The sequence below is a fragment of the Suillus fuscotomentosus genome, assembly GCF_016647785.1.
Source record: "Suillus fuscotomentosus strain FC203 chromosome Unknown F5891scaffold_1, whole genome shotgun sequence".
Classification (NCBI taxonomy): Eukaryota; Fungi; Basidiomycota; class Agaricomycetes; order Boletales; family Suillaceae; genus Suillus; species Suillus fuscotomentosus.
The window spans coordinates 600,019-617,137 of record NW_024539513.1 but is presented as its reverse complement, the minus strand read 5'-3'; the positions used below and the strand labels follow the sequence as shown (position 1 = coordinate 617,137).

The 17,119-nt window shown below is 48.1% G+C and overlaps 5 protein-coding genes across 5 annotated transcripts; 2 read left to right on the top strand and 3 right to left on the bottom strand.

Annotated features, from left to right (window-relative positions):
* Window positions 1-1,381: 1,381 nt before the first annotated feature.
* F5891DRAFT_1097693 (uncharacterized protein) lies at window positions 1,382-3,446 on the bottom strand. The gene is made up of 2 exons (XM_041363534.1): window positions 2,263-3,446; window positions 1,382-2,210 (listed from the first exon to the last, which is right to left on the bottom strand). Exons 1-2 carry the CDS (start codon window positions 3,371-3,373, stop codon window positions 1,570-1,572), a joined length of 1,752 nt encoding a protein of 583 aa, XP_041233882.1. The 5' UTR covers window positions 3,374-3,446; the 3' UTR covers window positions 1,382-1,569.
* Window positions 3,447-7,757: 4,311 nt separating this feature from the next.
* Window positions 7,758-10,865, top strand: F5891DRAFT_973748 (uncharacterized protein; the record flags this gene model as incomplete). The annotated part of the gene is made up of 10 exons (XM_041376391.1): window positions 7,758-7,955; window positions 8,079-8,623; window positions 8,649-8,669; window positions 9,017-9,130; window positions 9,181-9,275; window positions 9,486-9,584; window positions 9,634-9,812; window positions 9,860-10,196; window positions 10,241-10,464; window positions 10,518-10,865. 10 exons carry the CDS (start codon window positions 7,758-7,760, stop codon window positions 10,863-10,865), a joined length of 2,160 nt encoding a protein of 719 aa, XP_041233881.1.
* A 1,726-nt stretch (window positions 10,866-12,591) lies between these two features.
* On the top strand, window positions 12,592-13,476 carry F5891DRAFT_8880 (uncharacterized protein). Its single transcript, XM_041373255.1, has one exon. It carries the CDS (start codon window positions 12,703-12,705, stop codon window positions 13,306-13,308), a length of 606 nt encoding a protein of 201 aa, XP_041233880.1. The 5' UTR covers window positions 12,592-12,702; the 3' UTR covers window positions 13,309-13,476.
* A 489-nt stretch (window positions 13,477-13,965) lies between these two features.
* F5891DRAFT_992470 (uncharacterized protein) lies at window positions 13,966-15,272 on the bottom strand. Its single transcript, XM_041378184.1, has 3 exons — window positions 14,991-15,272; window positions 14,384-14,935; window positions 13,966-14,329 (listed from the first exon to the last, which is right to left on the bottom strand). The coding sequence occupies exons 1-2, from the start codon at window positions 15,156-15,158 to the stop codon at window positions 14,405-14,407; spliced, it is 699 nt and encodes a 232-aa protein (XP_041233879.1). The 5' UTR covers window positions 15,159-15,272; the 3' UTR covers window positions 13,966-14,329; window positions 14,384-14,404.
* An 817-nt stretch (window positions 15,273-16,089) lies between these two features.
* On the bottom strand, window positions 16,090-17,113 carry F5891DRAFT_1124173 (MED7 protein-domain-containing protein; the record flags this gene model as incomplete). The annotated part of the gene is made up of 6 exons (XM_041363866.1): window positions 16,090-16,155; window positions 16,201-16,303; window positions 16,353-16,426; window positions 16,476-16,666; window positions 16,724-16,793; window positions 16,847-17,113. The coding sequence occupies 6 exons, from the start codon at window positions 17,111-17,113 to the stop codon at window positions 16,090-16,092; spliced, it is 771 nt and encodes a 256-aa protein (XP_041233878.1).
* Between the last annotated feature and the right edge of the window lie 6 nt (window positions 17,114-17,119).

Genomic DNA, 17,119 nt, shown 5'->3' with positions numbered 1-17,119 from the left:
ATTATTAAGTACGTTCAGTCACTGCAACTAACTAGCTATGGACTCATCAGAAGTGCAGTACTGCCTCTTGACAAGCTATGTACTCATCATTCTCCATTTCTACAGAGCGCTCATTTCGACTCAAAATAGGTTTGATACACTCACATACAGATTAATCAAAGCATTGCCCACGATGACACCTTTTCTTTCTTGATCAGGAAAAACACGCCCCCCAAAGTCGTTCTCTTCCTAGACAACCTTTGGAGTTGAGCTGCGCATGATGATAGAAGCATTACAACCGCTTACCTTGCATGTATTGTTATCACTGGGTATCAGCACCATGATGGTTTCTCATACTGATAACGCACTCGCGCTGATAACGTTTTCTCGCAGTATCACAAGGCAAACGGTCGGGTTTCATGCACCATACCGCAGTAGATCGTGGTATAAATTACTTAGTACGTGATATCATGAATGACATCCGTATTAAGCAAGAAACGATGATTCAATAATCCAATGCATTGGATGATACTGGACTCGAAGCGGTACTAAGTCCGCCATGACACAAAAAGTACCCGTCTTCTTATATGTTCTGATCAGATACGCAGTACCTTGCCGGTTTCAATTGTCAAACTGCTTCCATCAATCTAGCTCTACCACCGTGACACTCGGGCTTGTCGATCGGAGCAAAGCAGTGTTTTCAACTTCTGATATCATATGTTCTTCATAGAGATCTCCATCTAAACCCCAAGTCGACTGCTTCAATGTCCGAGCAACTCCAACATGGCATATATTCATCGGAGATGAGCTCATATTTCAGCTTGAGCGGATATTATTTTCACGTAGGCCTTCTTCACCAGCCCCTCTACCCCTCCCAAGCCTATCTACAACAATAGCACTGCGTACTACGAAACCGCGGACAGTTTTATGTCGTCAGGACCTCGCGCGACGATTGCAGCGGCTTCGTGATCGTGCGCTATACTCGCTCGTGGTAAGCTCAGGGTTTTCTACAAATCGTAATATTCAAACCCAGCATCGCCCTTACACATGCTTGGGCGCAACGAGACGTCCGGATCATATCTGCTTATAGGAACAATATCAGAAACCCTTCTTACAAAAGAAACGCGCGACTTTCTCGTATTGGATGGCCCCTGTAGATGCTTTGCAGACACGTCTTTACAGCAGCTGCGCAACGTGCGGCTCTAAGGCGAGCCTGAGGTCCAGCCGGAGAATGAAGCAAGGCCCCAGACATCCAATTCAAATTGAAGGTACCCAGGCCAGCAGGGACCTTGGTGATGTGTGCTGCGATGATCGGATGCAAGCGAGAGAGGTATGTGAGAAGTCATTAGGACGAGAACGGAGGAAAATAGTATCATGATCGTCCCTGCTGTGGGCATCTCCTGATTCAGCTACCAAATATCAATCATTTTCATTGTTTGATCTGAGGAAAACAACCAGCTGATATAAAGAATTGTGTTCGTACTAAGCAGAGTAACTTGGACTTGGAATCAGTAACTATAAGTACACAGGGCAAGCAGAACAAAAAAACAAACAAAAAACGAGTTCTCATTCACAATACTGCAGGGGATATTAGTGCAGTAGGTTCTGCCTCTCTCCCGGCACTTCAGCATCAATCAGGTTCTCTTGATCCCTTCGTCTACCAGGGAAGAGACGCCGTAAGAGCGGCACTGCTTGCAGGACCGAACGGCTGCCGGAGAGTGCCGGCAGATGCCAAGCAACTGAGCCTCCGCCCATGACCACCACCAACAAAACGAGCACACCAAAGTCTCCAGCCACGGCATAGACAGTCCTTCTTTGGTCGAAGGGGAACTGCAAGCTGATTGTGCGAGTCCACGATCCGGAGCCAAGTTGCATAATCTCCGAAATGCCCCCACCTCCAACGCCACTGACTCCCATTGCCCCTCCATCACACCATAGCACCATGCTCCCGATTTCATTTGCACGTGACTTTGCCTGCTCCCACATTGCGAGACTGACGGTGGAGTCCCACGTGCGAGCCGGTGCCAGGATCAAAGCCGGCCTGGAGCTAAGCGAACTGAATGCAGAGGAGAACGCGAAATCAAGACATATAGATGATGTGATGGGAACCGGGCGGGTATAGTTAGGCGGCGAGGACCATTCGGGTTTCGTCGCCCATTTTGGAGGGCCAAGCTCGAAGTCGTATATCGCAGGAGGGTCGGTGGAAGGGATTGCTGAAAAGGATTCTGTAACTATCTGGCTGTCAGACACTCTGCAAGGTCAGGTTTACATAGAAGGACGTACATGGTACCAGGTTACGTTTGTAATATTGTATAACTTCCTCGCCCTTCTTCTGTCCTTCATGGACAAGGGCAAGTCCGTTGCGCCGCATGCGAGATCCACCGGGGTTTGACGGATCTTGGGGGACGGACTCCTCGAAAGCGACTCCAATAACAGATTTCTGGATATTCTTCCGCAACTCTTCGAATGCGACTTCCCTCTCCCCTTGATTATTGAATACTACCGCGCTTTCGGGCCACAGAACTACTTTGGCCTGCGAAGTTAATTTCTTGGTCTCGGTGATGAAGTCGCCAAGAGTTGGATGTTGACCGTTGTGAACAGGTGGGAGGGCACAGGCAACACCCAGTGGCGAAGTATCAAAGATCGTATCAGTTCTAGCGGGTGTGATGACATGTAGAGAGGGGAGGGCAAGTGCAACAAGGAGTGTTCCTAAAGCGAGAAGACTCCGCGAGCGCTTATCGGATTGCGGGGCTTTAGTGGACGAAGTAAACAGTTGAACGGGTTGCTCATCGTTGCTGGTATTACCCATTAGCCAAGCAGCAGCAACTTCCGAAAACAGAGCCGCACAGGCACCGACGGCCCAGTCGATACCCATCGGCCCTGTATACGGTAGTAGCCATCCAAAAGGGTGGGAGGTAGAGACTGGACTCCAATTTAAGAGTCTCCCCACGGGGGAGATGTGGGATACAATGGCCCACGTCGTCGCCCATACAACAGGTAAAAAAGTCACTTGAGCCCAGAAAGTTGGGAGCCTACGATGCAGGCGGATATCTGCATAAAACGGCAGGATTGCCAATACGTATGTAATTGCAGACATGACTGCGACCGCAGCAAATGACTGTGTCGAACTCGACAGTGCATTGGTTGCGGAAGAGTAATGCGCTAAGGAAGCCCCGACCGTCACAGCTGCCCAAGAGCACATTAGCTCTAATATTCGCGTGCTTCGGCATGCGATGCGCAGCCCATGGATGCGCAGAACGGTGAGTAGTAGTACCAATGGTACGAATGTAGGCGTGGGGCCCAGTGATAGGAATGCTAGCAGAAACTCGCTTGCCCCAAAGATCAAGGTGGGGTTTTTCGCGAGGATGATGGATCGTAGGGTGTCCGATCCCATGATATACTATGAGCGATGATTATGGTTGTTGAGTGAGTCCTTCGACGACCACGTAATTACTGCGGCCAAGTTTTATGCGATGAGAATAAGAAGCTTGACTTGGAATGGTATGTACTAAGGCTCGGACTCTGAAAGTACTTAGGTCCCAACATCAAATCTTGACATACTTCATGCTGGACGACATCAACACCTGTTCGACGTTACGGAGGAATGACAGACACATGTGTTCCCGATCAGTGCGTATGCCAGCGTTCGGCATCCCCAAGACTTATCAGCATTTAATTCAATTCGCAGTACTAGTATGACCACAGTGCTGTCAATGGTTCTCATGAAATTTTGAATAATTTTATTAAAAGCCAAACACAATTGACTGTCACCCTAGCTGTAGAACTTTTTGGCGTCGAGGTCCTCGATGTCATCCGTTACTTGGATGTCAGACTTGCACTTTCTTTCTTTTGGGAGATTTGAACAATACAACGAACATGCACTCGACCAGTGTCCTGCGTAACTCGCTACCGCCTCCCTCAGCGCCGAAACGCATCCTGCCATCTACATCTGAAGACTGTCTCATAGGGTGTCATCCGTGATGTCTCTGCGAAACTCCTCAAGTCCTGTCTCCGTCCTTCATTACTGTGTCTTTCTCTGCCGTTCTATTGAATTTTACCTGCACTTGTCAACATCGAGTTTTGCAACGCATTGCAACCAACTGATATATCGCGTATGCACAAGCATGCAGTTGTGAATTTCACAGAAGCAAACATCCCATACATCACCAACATCATCAAAAGGTGACTTATCTGCGATCCAAGTGAAACACATCTGACCATACGTTAGAGGTAATGGTTGGGACGAGTTCTGGACTTATTGCTTGCTTCATAGGGCAGGATAAGTTGAATGATCAAGACTGATGGTTTACCGAGCGTCAAATCTGTGCTTAATCTCTCTTCTTTTCTTTGCAAGTCTACATCTATCAAGCACGAGATACCGCCAATTGCGTCCACGTCATGCTGTGTTGCTGCGCCGTGATATATGTATCAATTTTGAATGGAAAGCCAAAGACCACTTTACCTCACCACGCAACCTCGTTCGTACTTGCTGTACAGAGGCTCCGGGGGCCTTGCATGTCTGTTCGGAATAGCAGAATCATTTGAGACTCAGGATGCAGTCACCAGACATATGGAGCACCTGCAAGGGCTTTGTACAGTTCCCAGGTAATAGAGGAAATATCCAGAGCAAGGTCACAAGTTCAAGCAAAAACCTACCCAGTAGATGGCGACTAGTCAGCCAGTTATATATCGATTATCGTTTATCGGCAGTGACAGGGGTCCACTCGTAGCTGGCTGTCGCGGTTCTCCGATTCTGATAGCGCAACAATTTGTTCACTTGCTCTCGATTCAATTTTATATCTACAACTCCAGAACTATGAACAACCACGCCAATGCTAACGAAGGAGTCGGAAACCAAAATGAAAATGTAAACCAAAATCACCAGGCGTGTCGATGATCTTCTAACATCTACTCACCTATATTAATATTCTACAGATCCCTCAACACCTTCTCCAACAAGCACCAAGGCCGCGGGATGTGACATTCACAATGACCAGAGGGCAGCTGGTGAGTAACACACTCATTTGCGAGCCATAACCCTGACGTCGTCGAAGGAGTTGATGTATATTACCTGGGCCGCCGCGCGAATGCGCGTACGCCAACAACTTTATGAACCCAACTTACCACTTCCTCCCTATCCGCTGCCTCTAGTCTGGCAAGACGAGGTGCGCGCGATGATGGTGTTATGGATCGCAAGGGAACGCCAGATGTTTGAAATGGAAATGCAGGAATTCGAGCGTCTCCTGGGACTCAAGAGGTGCGCACGAGCGCTTCTAGGTAAGCCATTTAGAAATTGCCAAATTCTGAATGAACTTATCAGTATTATCAGACCGTACGGATGAAGAGGGACGAAGGCACTGAGAGACAGAGCCGAGAATGAGACTAAGCAGTTGCATGCACTGTATACATACAATGTACCCACACCGAATATCCCACATGCAAATTCTGTTCCACAGCGTGGCGTTGATAGCTTCGAGTTGGTTTTGCCTGACCGACGGTCTTCGAGACCGAAACTCCCTCGGCATAGGTCGACATGTTCTTACGATGGCCAGTAAGCGCATAGGGAGTGCATGGTGCATCCGCAAGGTCAAGCGTTGGAGTGGTCGAGGTACCCAGTTGCAATGTCGAGGGCTCATCAAGGTCCTCACGAAGGTCATCGTTGTCGAGCCAAACGAAAGTCTCCGCCGATACGTCAGCATCAATCAGGTCGTCGACATCGACCTCTTCCGGTTCGAGAACACCCCCAAGATCAGTAGGCACAGATGACGCAAGAGTATATATGGATGGCATTGAAGTCGGCTCACTGATGGGGGTGAAACAAGCCAGGAGTTCGCAGGTGTCCAACCACCATGTATCGCCAGGCATTATGATCTCCTCCAATCTTGATGGCGGAATGAGGAAACCTCCCTCGCCCTCGATGTCTCCGCTAACCAACCATCCAAGTCAGTCTAACGAAGTCGCAATGCCTGTGGTTCTGATTGGAGCACTGTTGGCTTTTTCCAGATCCACGACCTTCGACGTCCGTTCCTTCGAGCCTCGCCAAGCCGTGAGCTGGATCCAGATACTTGTGCTGAAGACGCATCGCGTCTAGGTCAGCGACGAGCTTGCTTTGCTTGTCGAGAGCGTGTTCACGTAGAACACCGAGTTCCATGTGTAACTGGGAAGACCGAGGGCAGAGCTCGGCAAGTTCTTCCTCTTTGCTTTCCTCGACTTCGAGCCGATGGGCGTCTTCAAAGCTTCTTTCTAGTTGGTCGACCTTGGTGCCGAGCGACTCTGCGCGGAGCATGAGACAAACAAATCACGGTAAGCTTGACCTGCAAGTCGTTCACTAAAGGCCATTCCGCTACTCCTCGAGATCGGCGAGGACTCCGGCCTTGAAGAGTATCTTGAGCGTTCCCACACGGTATAAAGATCGCCTGGAGTCATGGTCTTGTAGCGCTGGTCAAACCGAAGCCAATTAGGATAACCAAGATGCGCTATACGAAAAAATACCATTGTAACGCGATTGATCGAGGACGAGAGGCACCTCCACTCTTCGAGGTTCTTGTTGACGGTGGGCACGATACAACGTACGAGATATGGGTGTGTCGCGCAAAGCTCTCTGTCGAGTAGCTACTAGTGATTGCGCACTCTCCTCGCGCACATGACTTGGTTCGAGTGTGACGCATGACTGGACTTCTCTCAGTATCAGCATGACTCCATACGGTTAAACAGACACCATGGTAGGAAACGGTTGCACCATCACCTCCTCATGGAAGATACTTGGGGATGACGCTCGGTGGACCAAGGTATGCTGATGAGGGACAGACATTGAGAGAGGACATGAGTGTAAAGGAAGGAGAATCTGGGGGTGGCTGCAGGCCGCAGGAACGGTTCATGTGCCATCAGTTCGGTCACTCATGCTTTTGCCAAATATATATATGGTCAGAATAATTCGTTGCTGGCGAAATATTAATAATTAATGCTGACTGCGGCTGTGGATATATGGTCACTTTTTGCGGTGAATTTCGTCGGATTTCAGCCGTAGTAACTATTTTGCGTCAAAGTTCACTGTTTGAACTGAGCCAGACAGTTCGTTTTTTTTTTCAAGATGGCAACTATCGAATTATCCTAATAAGGAAAGCCCCACGATTCGCACCTTCGAAACCGGATCATGGGCGTGTTATCTGAAGTTTCGAAGTTTCGAAGGTGCGATTCTATACTATATATGGCCCAATTCGGTTTACTAATAAGAGCCCGTTCAGCAACCGATTTTTGAACGAAAAATCAAACATTATCGGTCTGCACACGCTACCGAAATTCAAGCTCAGTCTGAATAGTGAGCGGCCGATAACATTGATAACATTTACGACGATAATCTGAATAGCTATGGATGCAGATGAGCCTACTCATACGGTCGGCCAACTGCCAAGTCTTGGCTAGGCCTTTCCTTGTGAGCTTTGCTGACGCTTGCTGGCAGTAACGTCTTTGAGACTCCGCAGACTGTGCATTCACAGGGTATTGTACTGATAACAGCTTATACTATTAGCAGGTTTCTTCTATATATCAGTAGGTTTCTTCCATCGTCAAGTTCAAAGTGCTTACAGATGTCTTCTCCATCTCGTTCTCAGCCCAGTAGTCCCCCCCGAGTCTCATCTCCTCATCCCCCTAGCAGTTCGCCTGGCCCACCAAGTCCATTAAACAGCCCCACATCTTCTCCTCTATCCAGTGGACGCGCCACCACTCCTGAAACATCTCTTTTTTATTCTAGCTCCAAGTCAGGGAGCTCTCCCAACACTATGAATTCTGACTTGTGCACTTCCCCACTAAGCACAAGGCCAGAAAAGACACTTGGGATTTCGGCTAAGGAGACGGATAGCATATTTTTTGATCCGTCTAAATCTCCGAACCCTCGATGTGCTGCACGACGGCAGTTCATACACAACAGAATGATGAGGAAGCAGCATCCATATCCCGTATATCCAGCTCCAATAGAGGTTCGTTATGCAGCTCGTGTCATGGGGCAAGAGCGCAAGCCATATGTATCATTGGAAACATTTCTTCAGGTACAATATATTTTTTCTACTGGATTACAGGGACTGATTTTTATATTGACAAAGCATATCGGATACTTGGAAAATGGCCTTGCACAACTGCGTTCTTCAACCTTGTACAAAGGCTATAAAGCCAAGCTTGCTGCTCGCGAGACGGCACGCCAACGCCTTGTGGTGACTGCATGGGAAATTGAAGAATCAGAGCGCTTCACTGCATTCCTTGATGCCCTGCATAGCGAGAATGAAGAACGACTTGGATTTGCAGACGAGGAGTTGCAGAACTTTAGGAGGATTTTTTCTGAGCGTGACCGCACAGAAGTTGACGATGATAGAGATTACCTTCAAGCCATCTATGAAGATGAATGCGAAATCCTTCATGTTACCTCAGCCCAAGCTGAACAGATCTCAAAGATCTTAGGTTCACGAACCAAAGACGCATTCTTACAATCCGGACCTGCGGACTCGCAATCCCGGTTCCCCAGTCTTGAGATTCATGACGATGATGATATTGTTCTAGACGATTCTTCGGACCTGGATTCCGAAGAAGAGTGTCTTGGGGCACCGGTGGGGGCTGGTGAAGCGCCTGATGATGTGACTAGTAGTACCACCATGTGAACTTGATCGGTGGCTATTCAGCTGCATGCCCTTCCAATCGCGGTATGTGAAACAGATTATTGTATTTCAATGTACGACACTGATCAATCGATAAGAGAACATGTAATATTACACGCTGCTCGTGTTACTGTTTAATTATGATGGCGACCCCCCAGATTGTATTGGTTTGTCACTTGCATGCTTTACTTTTACATCGTACCCCTTCATCTTACCCTTCTTCAGCGTCTTCTGATTGACACATCTTGTTTAAGTATGGTTTGTAGTAGAATGCTATGCGGATATTTACCTGTACCCTGCGCCCTTATTGCGCCCTTACTACTGGAGTCCTCCCTGCGTATGCCTGTAAAACGTGCTAAAGGTAAAACAACGATACCAAAACCCACTCGCAGGTCTGGTCTGAATCCCTCACACGTCCCAGCGGACACTCAGATGTGTCTCAGCGACGAACAACCCCATGAACCAATGGCAAACATTTTCAATCCACACGACGGGTTCAGCTCAAGGTGCGTACTTTTCTGTCTTGACAGCTACTACTGATTTATGCACCTACTAGCACTCGTTACGACAACTACAATTCCTTCAGTGCACATGCTCCCAGTGGTTATGTGCCGTCGTTCCACCCTGCTCACACCTACGACACTCACACGGGTCCGTCAGGCGCTCACGTTGCATCATCAAGTACTCGCCCTCAGGCTGATGCATCTTTAAGCGCTCCTGCTGAGTCATCGAGCGCTCATACTAATCCGTTATCAAGCGCTCACACTCATCCATCATCAAGCGCTCACACTCATCCATCATCGGGCACTGACATGGATTACACATTCCCTAACCCCGATTATAACATGTACAACGATTCAGTACCTAGAACTGACCCTGCCTATCAATCAAACCCCAATAACAACATTCCACCGTATGAGCCGCCGGTGTTCGATTATGAGAGTTATAGATCGTTTGATGGTAAGTCATTTGATCATCGATGAGACATCGTCACTGATCGTTTTCACAGGCTCATACAGTCCCAGGCGTCTCGAGCATCTTTCCGATTTCGACAACATGCAAGCACCTAACCCGCACCACATACAAATTCCTCAACTATTCGACCACAATGAAGAGGAACCATTGGAGCCTCGAGATGCTCTTGTCCCCGTCGCAATGGGTGAGATACCGCGTTCACAAGTTATACACGTAAGTTTCAAGTATATTTTGTTTATTTCTCTCAAACTCTATTATAGACAACGGGACCCGCGCGATCGTCCAACAGACGACGACGTACTCGACAATTACCTGGAACACCACAATTTACTCACGAGAGCCCTGTTGTTCCTGCAACAACACAGGCTGATGTCACTGCAACAATGCACGCAACTCCGAGCCATGCAGGAGCCTCGGGCGACAACCATTATTTCCAGGTTACAGGACCCATCTGTGATCAAATCTTCAAACGCTCCAAAGAACTTGTCGTGGGCATCGCCCTCACAAAGGACGCGATGGCCTTGTCTACGGCCGACAAGAAACGTATTATCAAGTCTATCATTCGAAAGGCGACACCCAAGATTCCAGGGCTTAATGGTATGTTAATTTTTTCAATACTTTTCTAACTAACAGACCAACAGGAATACCACGCTGGGAGAATCAAACCAAGGACCTTGCAACAATCTGGCGAGCGGTAATTGTCATGCGCACGGCGGTTACGACCCTCACTCGAGAAGGCGTCGTAATGGCCTATGGACTTTTCCCTCCGCAGGGCAGTCCAATCTCCCCCGAGACCTTCCGCATGGATCGTGTGAGACACCTCATTCGAAACAACGTGTTCATGCACGATTACTCATTTAATGTGGTATGGTCTTCATTGCACTTTCAATCACCAATCACATGTTGAGTTGTCAACAGGACGGGACGCTGACAATTCACTCGAAGTTCAAAAATCACTTCATTCTTCACCTTGTCACGCGAATGGTATGGAATATGCGCTTTCAACTCGACATTTTGCTCGTCTCGCCACGCAGACAGCTGCACTTCGCAATGGGACTGGCCGGCGCAATAACAAAATGTGTGCTGGCGGAACAAGCACACCTGATACTCACTGCACCTAAGTCGTCCCCAGACGCAGATGCTTTTACCTTCGAAATGATCTGTTCGGGCATGGATGATCTCACTGATGAGGAGAAAGCTGACTTGGACGGGTGGAAAGACCATATGGTCATTTGTCACAGGGACGTCTCAACAGCGCAGGAATGAGCTCTCCGATTTTGACTTGGACTCAAACTCAGACTCGGATATCGCGTGACATGTATTATTAATCACGATACTCATATTATTAATCACGATACTTGTATTATTAGTAGATCTATTGTATATACATTGAAAATACGGCTCTTTTACCTCGCGAAATGCATTATATCTATTACTTAAGCACATCGGGCTCGAGGCAAATGTTCAATTAAACCAAGACGAGTGTTTACGAACACCACCCTGAGCTACACCAAATAGGCTTGTTCAGAACAAGTTCAGAACTTGTGTCGACCAACTTGAGTTTTTTTAGATGCGTATGAGTAGGCTCATCTGCATCCATAGCTATTCAGATTATCGTCGTAAATGTTATCAATGTTATCGGCCGCTCACTATTCAGACTGAGCTTGAATTTCGGTAGCGTGTGCAGACCGATAATGTTTGATTTTTCGTTCAAAAATCGGTTGCTGAACGGGCTCTTATTAGTAAACCGAATTGGGCCATATATAGTATAGAATCGCACCTTCGAAACTTCGAAACTTCAGATAACACGCCCATGATCCGGTTTCGAAGGTGCGAATCGTGGGGCTTTCCTTATTAGGATAATTCGATAGTTGCCATCTTGAAAAAAAAAACGAACTGTCTGGCTCAGTTCAAACAGTGAACTTTGACGCAAAATAGTTACTACGGCTGAAATCCGACGAAATTCACCGCAAAAAGTGACCATATATCCACAGCCGCAGTCAGCATTAATTATTAATATTTCGCCAGCAACGAATTATTCTGACCATATATATATTTGGCAAAAGCATGAGTGACCGAACTGATGGCACATGAACCGTTCCTGCGGCCTGCAGCCACCCCCAGATTCTCCTTCCTTTACACTCATGTCCTCTCTCAATGTCTGTCCCTCATCAGCATACCTTGGTCCACCGAGCGTCATCCCCAAGTATCTTCCATGAGGAGGTGATGGTGCAACCGTTTCCTACCATGGTGTCTGTTTAACCGTATGGAGTCATGCTGATACTGAGAGAAGTCCAGTCATGCGTCACACTCGAACCAAGTCATGTGCGCGAGGAGAGTGCGCAATCACTAGTAGCTACTCGACAGAGAGCTTTGCGCGACACACCCATATCTCGTACGTTGTATCGTGCCCACCGTCAACAAGAACCTCGAAGAGTGGAGGTGCCTCTCGTCCTCGATCAATCGCGTTACAATGGTATTTTTTCGTATAGCGCATCTTGGTTATCCTAATTGGCTTCGGTTTGACCAGCGCTACAAGACCATGACTCCAGGCGATCTTTATACCGTGTGGGAACGCTCAAGATACTCTTCAAGGCCGGAGTCCTCGCCGATCTCGAGGAGTAGCGGAATGGCCTTTAGTGAACGACTTGCAGGTCAAGCTTACCGTGATTTGTTTGTCTCATGCTCCGTGCAGAGTCGCTTGGCACCAAGGTCGACCAACTGGAAAGAAGCTTTGAAGACGCTCACCGGCTCGAAGTTGAGGAAAGCAAAGAGGGAGAACTTGCCGAGCTCTGCCCTCGGTCTTCCCAGTTACACATGGAACTCGGTGTTCTACGTGAACACGCTCTCGACAAGGAAAGCAAGCTCGTCGCTGACCTAGACGCGATGCGTCTTCAGCACAAGCATCTGGATCCAGCTCACGGCTTGGCGAGGCTCGAAGGAACGGACGTCGAAGGTCGTGGATCTAGAAAAAGCCAACAGTGCTCAAATCAGAACTACAGGCTTTGCGATTTCGTTAAACCGACTTGGATGGTTGGTTAGCGGAGACATCGAGGGCGAGGGAGGTTTCCTCATTCCGCCATCAAGATTGGAGGAGATCATCATGCCTGGCGATACATGTTGGTTGGACACCTGCGAACTCCTGGCTTGTTTCACCCCCATCGGCGAGCCGACTTCAATGCCATCCATATATACTCTTGCGTCATCTGTGCCTACTGATCTTGGGGGTGTTCTCGAACCAGAAGATGTCGATGTCGACGACCTGATTGATGCTGACGTATCGGCGGAGACTTTTGTTTGGCTCGACAACGATGACCTTCGTGAGGACCTTGATGAGCCCTCGACATTGCAACTGGGTACCTCGACCACTCCAACGCTTGACCTTGCGGATGCACCATGCACTCCCTATGCGCTTACTGGCCATCGTAAGAACATGTCGACCTATGCCGAGGGAGTTTCGGTCTCGAAGACCGTGTTTTGGCTGACATCGGTCAGGCAAAACCAACTCGAAGCTATCAACGCCACGCTGTGGAACAGAATTTGCATGTGGGATATTCGGTGTAAGTACATTGTATGTATACAGTGCATGCAACTGCTTAGTCTCATTCTCGGCTCTGTCTCTCAGTGCCTTCGTCCCTCTTCATCCATACGGTCTGATAATACTGATAAGTTCATTCAGAATTTGGCAATTTCTAAATGGCTTACCTAGAAGCGCTCGTGCGCACCTCTGAGTCCCAGGAGACGCTCGAGTTCCTGCATTTCCATTTCAAACATCCGGCGTTCCCTTGCGATCCATAACACCATCATCGCGCGCACCTCGTCTTGCCAGACTGGAGGCAGCGGATAGGGAGGAAGTGGTAAGTTGGGTTCATAAAGTTGTTGGCGTACGCGCATTCGCGCGGCGGCCCAGGTAAGATACATCAACTCCTTCGACGACGTCAGGGTTATGGCTCGCAAATGAGTGTGTTACTCACCAGCTGCCCTCTGGTCATTGTGAATGTCACATCCCGAGGCCTTGGTGCTTGTTGGAGAAGGTGTTGAGGGATCTGTAGAATATTAATATAGGTGAGTAGATGTTAGAAGATTCTCGACACGCCTGGTGATTTTGGTTTACATTTTCATTTTGGTTTCCGACTCCTTCGTTAGCATTGGCGTGGTTGTTCATAGTTCTGGAGTTGTAGATATAAAATTGAATCAAGAGCGAGTGAACAAATTGTTGCGCTATCACAATCGGGGAACCGCTACAGCCAGCTGGCTACAAGTGACCCCTGTCACTGCTGATAATCGATAAACGATATATAATTGGCTGACCAGCCACTACAATAATTATACAAAGAAAGCTAGCTATGTAAATCTTTGTCATACTTTGAATATCGAGTCCTCGGGCCACATAATTACTGGCAGCAGCCGCCCTTGACCACTTGGGTATTTGGTGAGCATCAGAATTCGAACTTAGTTCGAGGATAAAGGTAATCGTCTACGAAGATCAGAGAGCACGATAGAGCACACTCGACCGCACACCAACGTCCATAGTACAACCTCTTAAGAATGAGAAGAATATAAACCTCAACTGCTCTTGTATGAGCAACAGTACAGGACCGGATACTACGTCAATATCGGGAGTGGAAGTACGGTTCTAGGGTCTTCGGCGTGGAGAACAACAGACTACGTCTCCTATTGTTGCAGCTAGTAGTCTGTACACGAGCAGCAACAATTGATGAAGCAGTGAACTATATAATGAGTCAGTCTACAGGTAGATAATATATCACTGCATGGAGTTATACCTGGTACAATCAGAGTGAGGGTCATGGAGCTGCTCCCTCAACAGCTTCATCATTATCCAGGTTTACGGCGAATGGATCAACTGTGTGATCCATGAGAGGCCCGCCCAATAATGCGTCGCCGTTTTCCATTTGACTGAGATCATGAACGCCTTCAAACGCAGTTCCATCAGGTCCGAGCACTGTCATATCCAGGTCTCCGACGTCTTCAGGATTGACATTCTCGTGTGGACCGATTTCGATATCCACGTTGCCATCGAGAGCTTTGAGCGATTCGTCCAACATGTCTGCAACCTCCTCTGCGACCAATATAGGTTCAGCAGCCTGGAGCGAAAGTGCAGGAGGTGTTGGCGAGGATGGTTTGGTTTGAGGTTCTGACGGAATTTCCTGATTAACTGAGTTTGTCTCCGTGTCCACCACAGGCGCTAATGCATCGGGAGCTACAGAGGCAACTGGCTCGTCCTGGTCCATCTCTTCGTCTCCTTCTACTATTTCAGGTTCGTCAGGAAGGGGTGCCAGTGGTTCGTCCACTTCTCCTTCATCGTCACTAAATTGCTTCAAGGTTGACTAGAATTTCGAAGTCACTCTATCAATTGCTCAGACTACTTACTTGTTTTTTGTCTGTCTTCACCCACTTGTAGATTTTCACAGAAGAATTTGGAGCAGCGTTTTCTGGAACGGTCCATACTTTCTCCCAGCAAACAACTGGCTGCATGAGTTGGCGTCTTGCAGCCTCCGTCGTTGCGATGCTGACGCCGATTCTTCGCCTAGTGGACATGATATAGATTTGAAGAAAAGACTATTGATTGTGTTCATGGATTCTTTCGAATAAGCTATGAACGCAGTGGGCGAGCTTTCGCCACCCATTTGGGGGTCGCCGCTCAGATCTCAGACACGATCAGACCCAGTGACTACACAATATTGCAAGAAATTTCGCCAACATCAATCACGATTTCGTTTGCCATGTTGTTTCAGAAAACCTGTGTCATTGGGTAAACATCTAGAAGAAGGCAAGCTTTGGCAATATTCTTGTATACCAGTGCAACTTCATACAGGCGAATTGAGGGATAGAGTGAGTCTCCTACAGAGATAGTGTGATCGTTACCTTGATTCTGGCAGACGCTACGCCGTTGTGAAATTCTTCGCCTTGCCACATACATCAATGGGTAGATTTAATTCTCGCCATATCAGCGAGGTACACTATGGTCCGGTTCTGGCCGACACCTGGACCGTGGACCGAACCACACCATGGTCCAGCCGGACCACGGCAGCACCAAGAGTTTCCGCCGAGATGATACCCGGTATGCAAAATAAATGATATCGTGACAGAAAGGAGCTGATGCTGGTGAAAGCAGTCAGCGAGGCAATAAAATTTTAACGAGATGTACTTGCGCCCCCTAAACTTCACAATAAGGCACCAGAAGAGATAACACCTTTTCCCCACTCCACAATCCAGGATGAAATCGACGTGGTGCGGCATTAGTCGATGTTGTAATACAATTTAGACCAGTCTTGGGTTGTTTCCAAGTGAATGGTCGACCGTTTGTACCCCTTGCGATGACACAGTGTATTGGGAGCATTCAACTGGTAGGTCTACACATGCGTCAAATATAAGTTATGAATAACCAGACAGACTTTGCAAAAAAATGAGCTGCAATATAGCAAATAGAACCGCCATCACGACCACTCCAGAAGAGAACCTGAGAATCTTATGGGACCTCTTCTGCCCAACGCAACATGTCTTCAAGTGACACGTTAGCCGTAGATGTCTGTACCTACATGGAGTCAGGTTTGCGTTGACGTGCACGAGATAAAGTTACCTGAGAACTGCTAGGTTTCGCAATCAGGCTCTGGTCTGAACCCGCCATTTCCTGAGCTGAAGAACGTAGCTCCAACAGTCGAGCTTCGAGAGTATCACATTGTCTAGCTTATCATGTTCAATGACATTTATATCATAGTATGGGCAACGCACGAGTGAATGTTCTTTGTTTCCTCACGCCTCAGCTCCAGCTGTCGTTGCATCATGAGCTCAAGATTTCCTCTAGCCTATCCAAACATCAGTCAACCGTATGGGTCAGAGTGTGAGAATAAAGACCTGGACGGGCCGTAGATCATTTGCAGCTGCCATCAGATTCTGGGCAAGTATTGTTATCCACTCGAGTTGGCGTTGCCATTCTGGTTGTGCCGACGATGAAGGTGGTGGTGGCGGCGCAAGAATGGCGTTTGTCAAATTGGAGTACGTGACCAGCAGAGACCTCAGGACAGCAAGAAGCGCAGGCCGCCGATCTCAGGGAAGAACTTCAGGACAACGAACATATCGAAGAGACTCGAGGACCGTCTTACCTACACTTGGGTCAGGAGGGTAGAGCTGATGTCCACCAAGTTCAGCTAGAGACGGGATGGTCTCTTTCACCTGGTTGGGAAAAAAATCAAACACTATGTCTGGGCGTAAAGCAGCATGCATACAAACCACGTATCGCCGAAGACGCTATAGTGGCCTTCCTCAAGGACCCAGTCTACTCGTGGTTTCTCGAGCTGGGCCAGCGACCATGTGGGTACATCGGTTTGATCTGAGAGTAATTCGTGCTGGTTCACTATCCCGAGATCAGCATTTTGATCCCCGACTCGTTCCTTGAGTAGAGTCAGTAACCTCAAGTTATGCGATGTATAGTTATTGTAGTGAGATGGAGGTGAGGGAAAAGGACTACGAAGTTCAGCTTCCTCTTCGTCCATTTGCGG

Bases quoted from the DNA above. Each gene is read 5' to 3' on its own strand.
- F5891DRAFT_1097693 (XM_041363534.1), bottom strand. From the start codon at position 3,373: ATGGGATCGGACACCCTACGATCCATCATCCTCGCGAAAAACCCCACC. The intron at 2,211-2,262 runs GTACGTCCTTCT...ACAGCCAGATAG, and splicing joins CAAACGTAACCTGGTACCAT to TTACAGAATCCTTTTCAGCA.
- F5891DRAFT_8880 (XM_041373255.1), top strand. From the start codon at position 12,703: ATGCCTGGCGATACATGTTGGTTGGACACCTGCGAACTCCTGGCTTGT.
- F5891DRAFT_992470 (XM_041378184.1), bottom strand. From the start codon at position 15,158: ATGTCCACTAGGCGAAGAATCGGCGTCAGCATCGCAACGACGGAGGCT. The intron at 14,936-14,990 runs GTAAGTAGTCTG...TCAACCTTGAAG, and splicing joins TGAAGACAGACAAAAAACAA to CAATTTAGTGACGATGAAGG.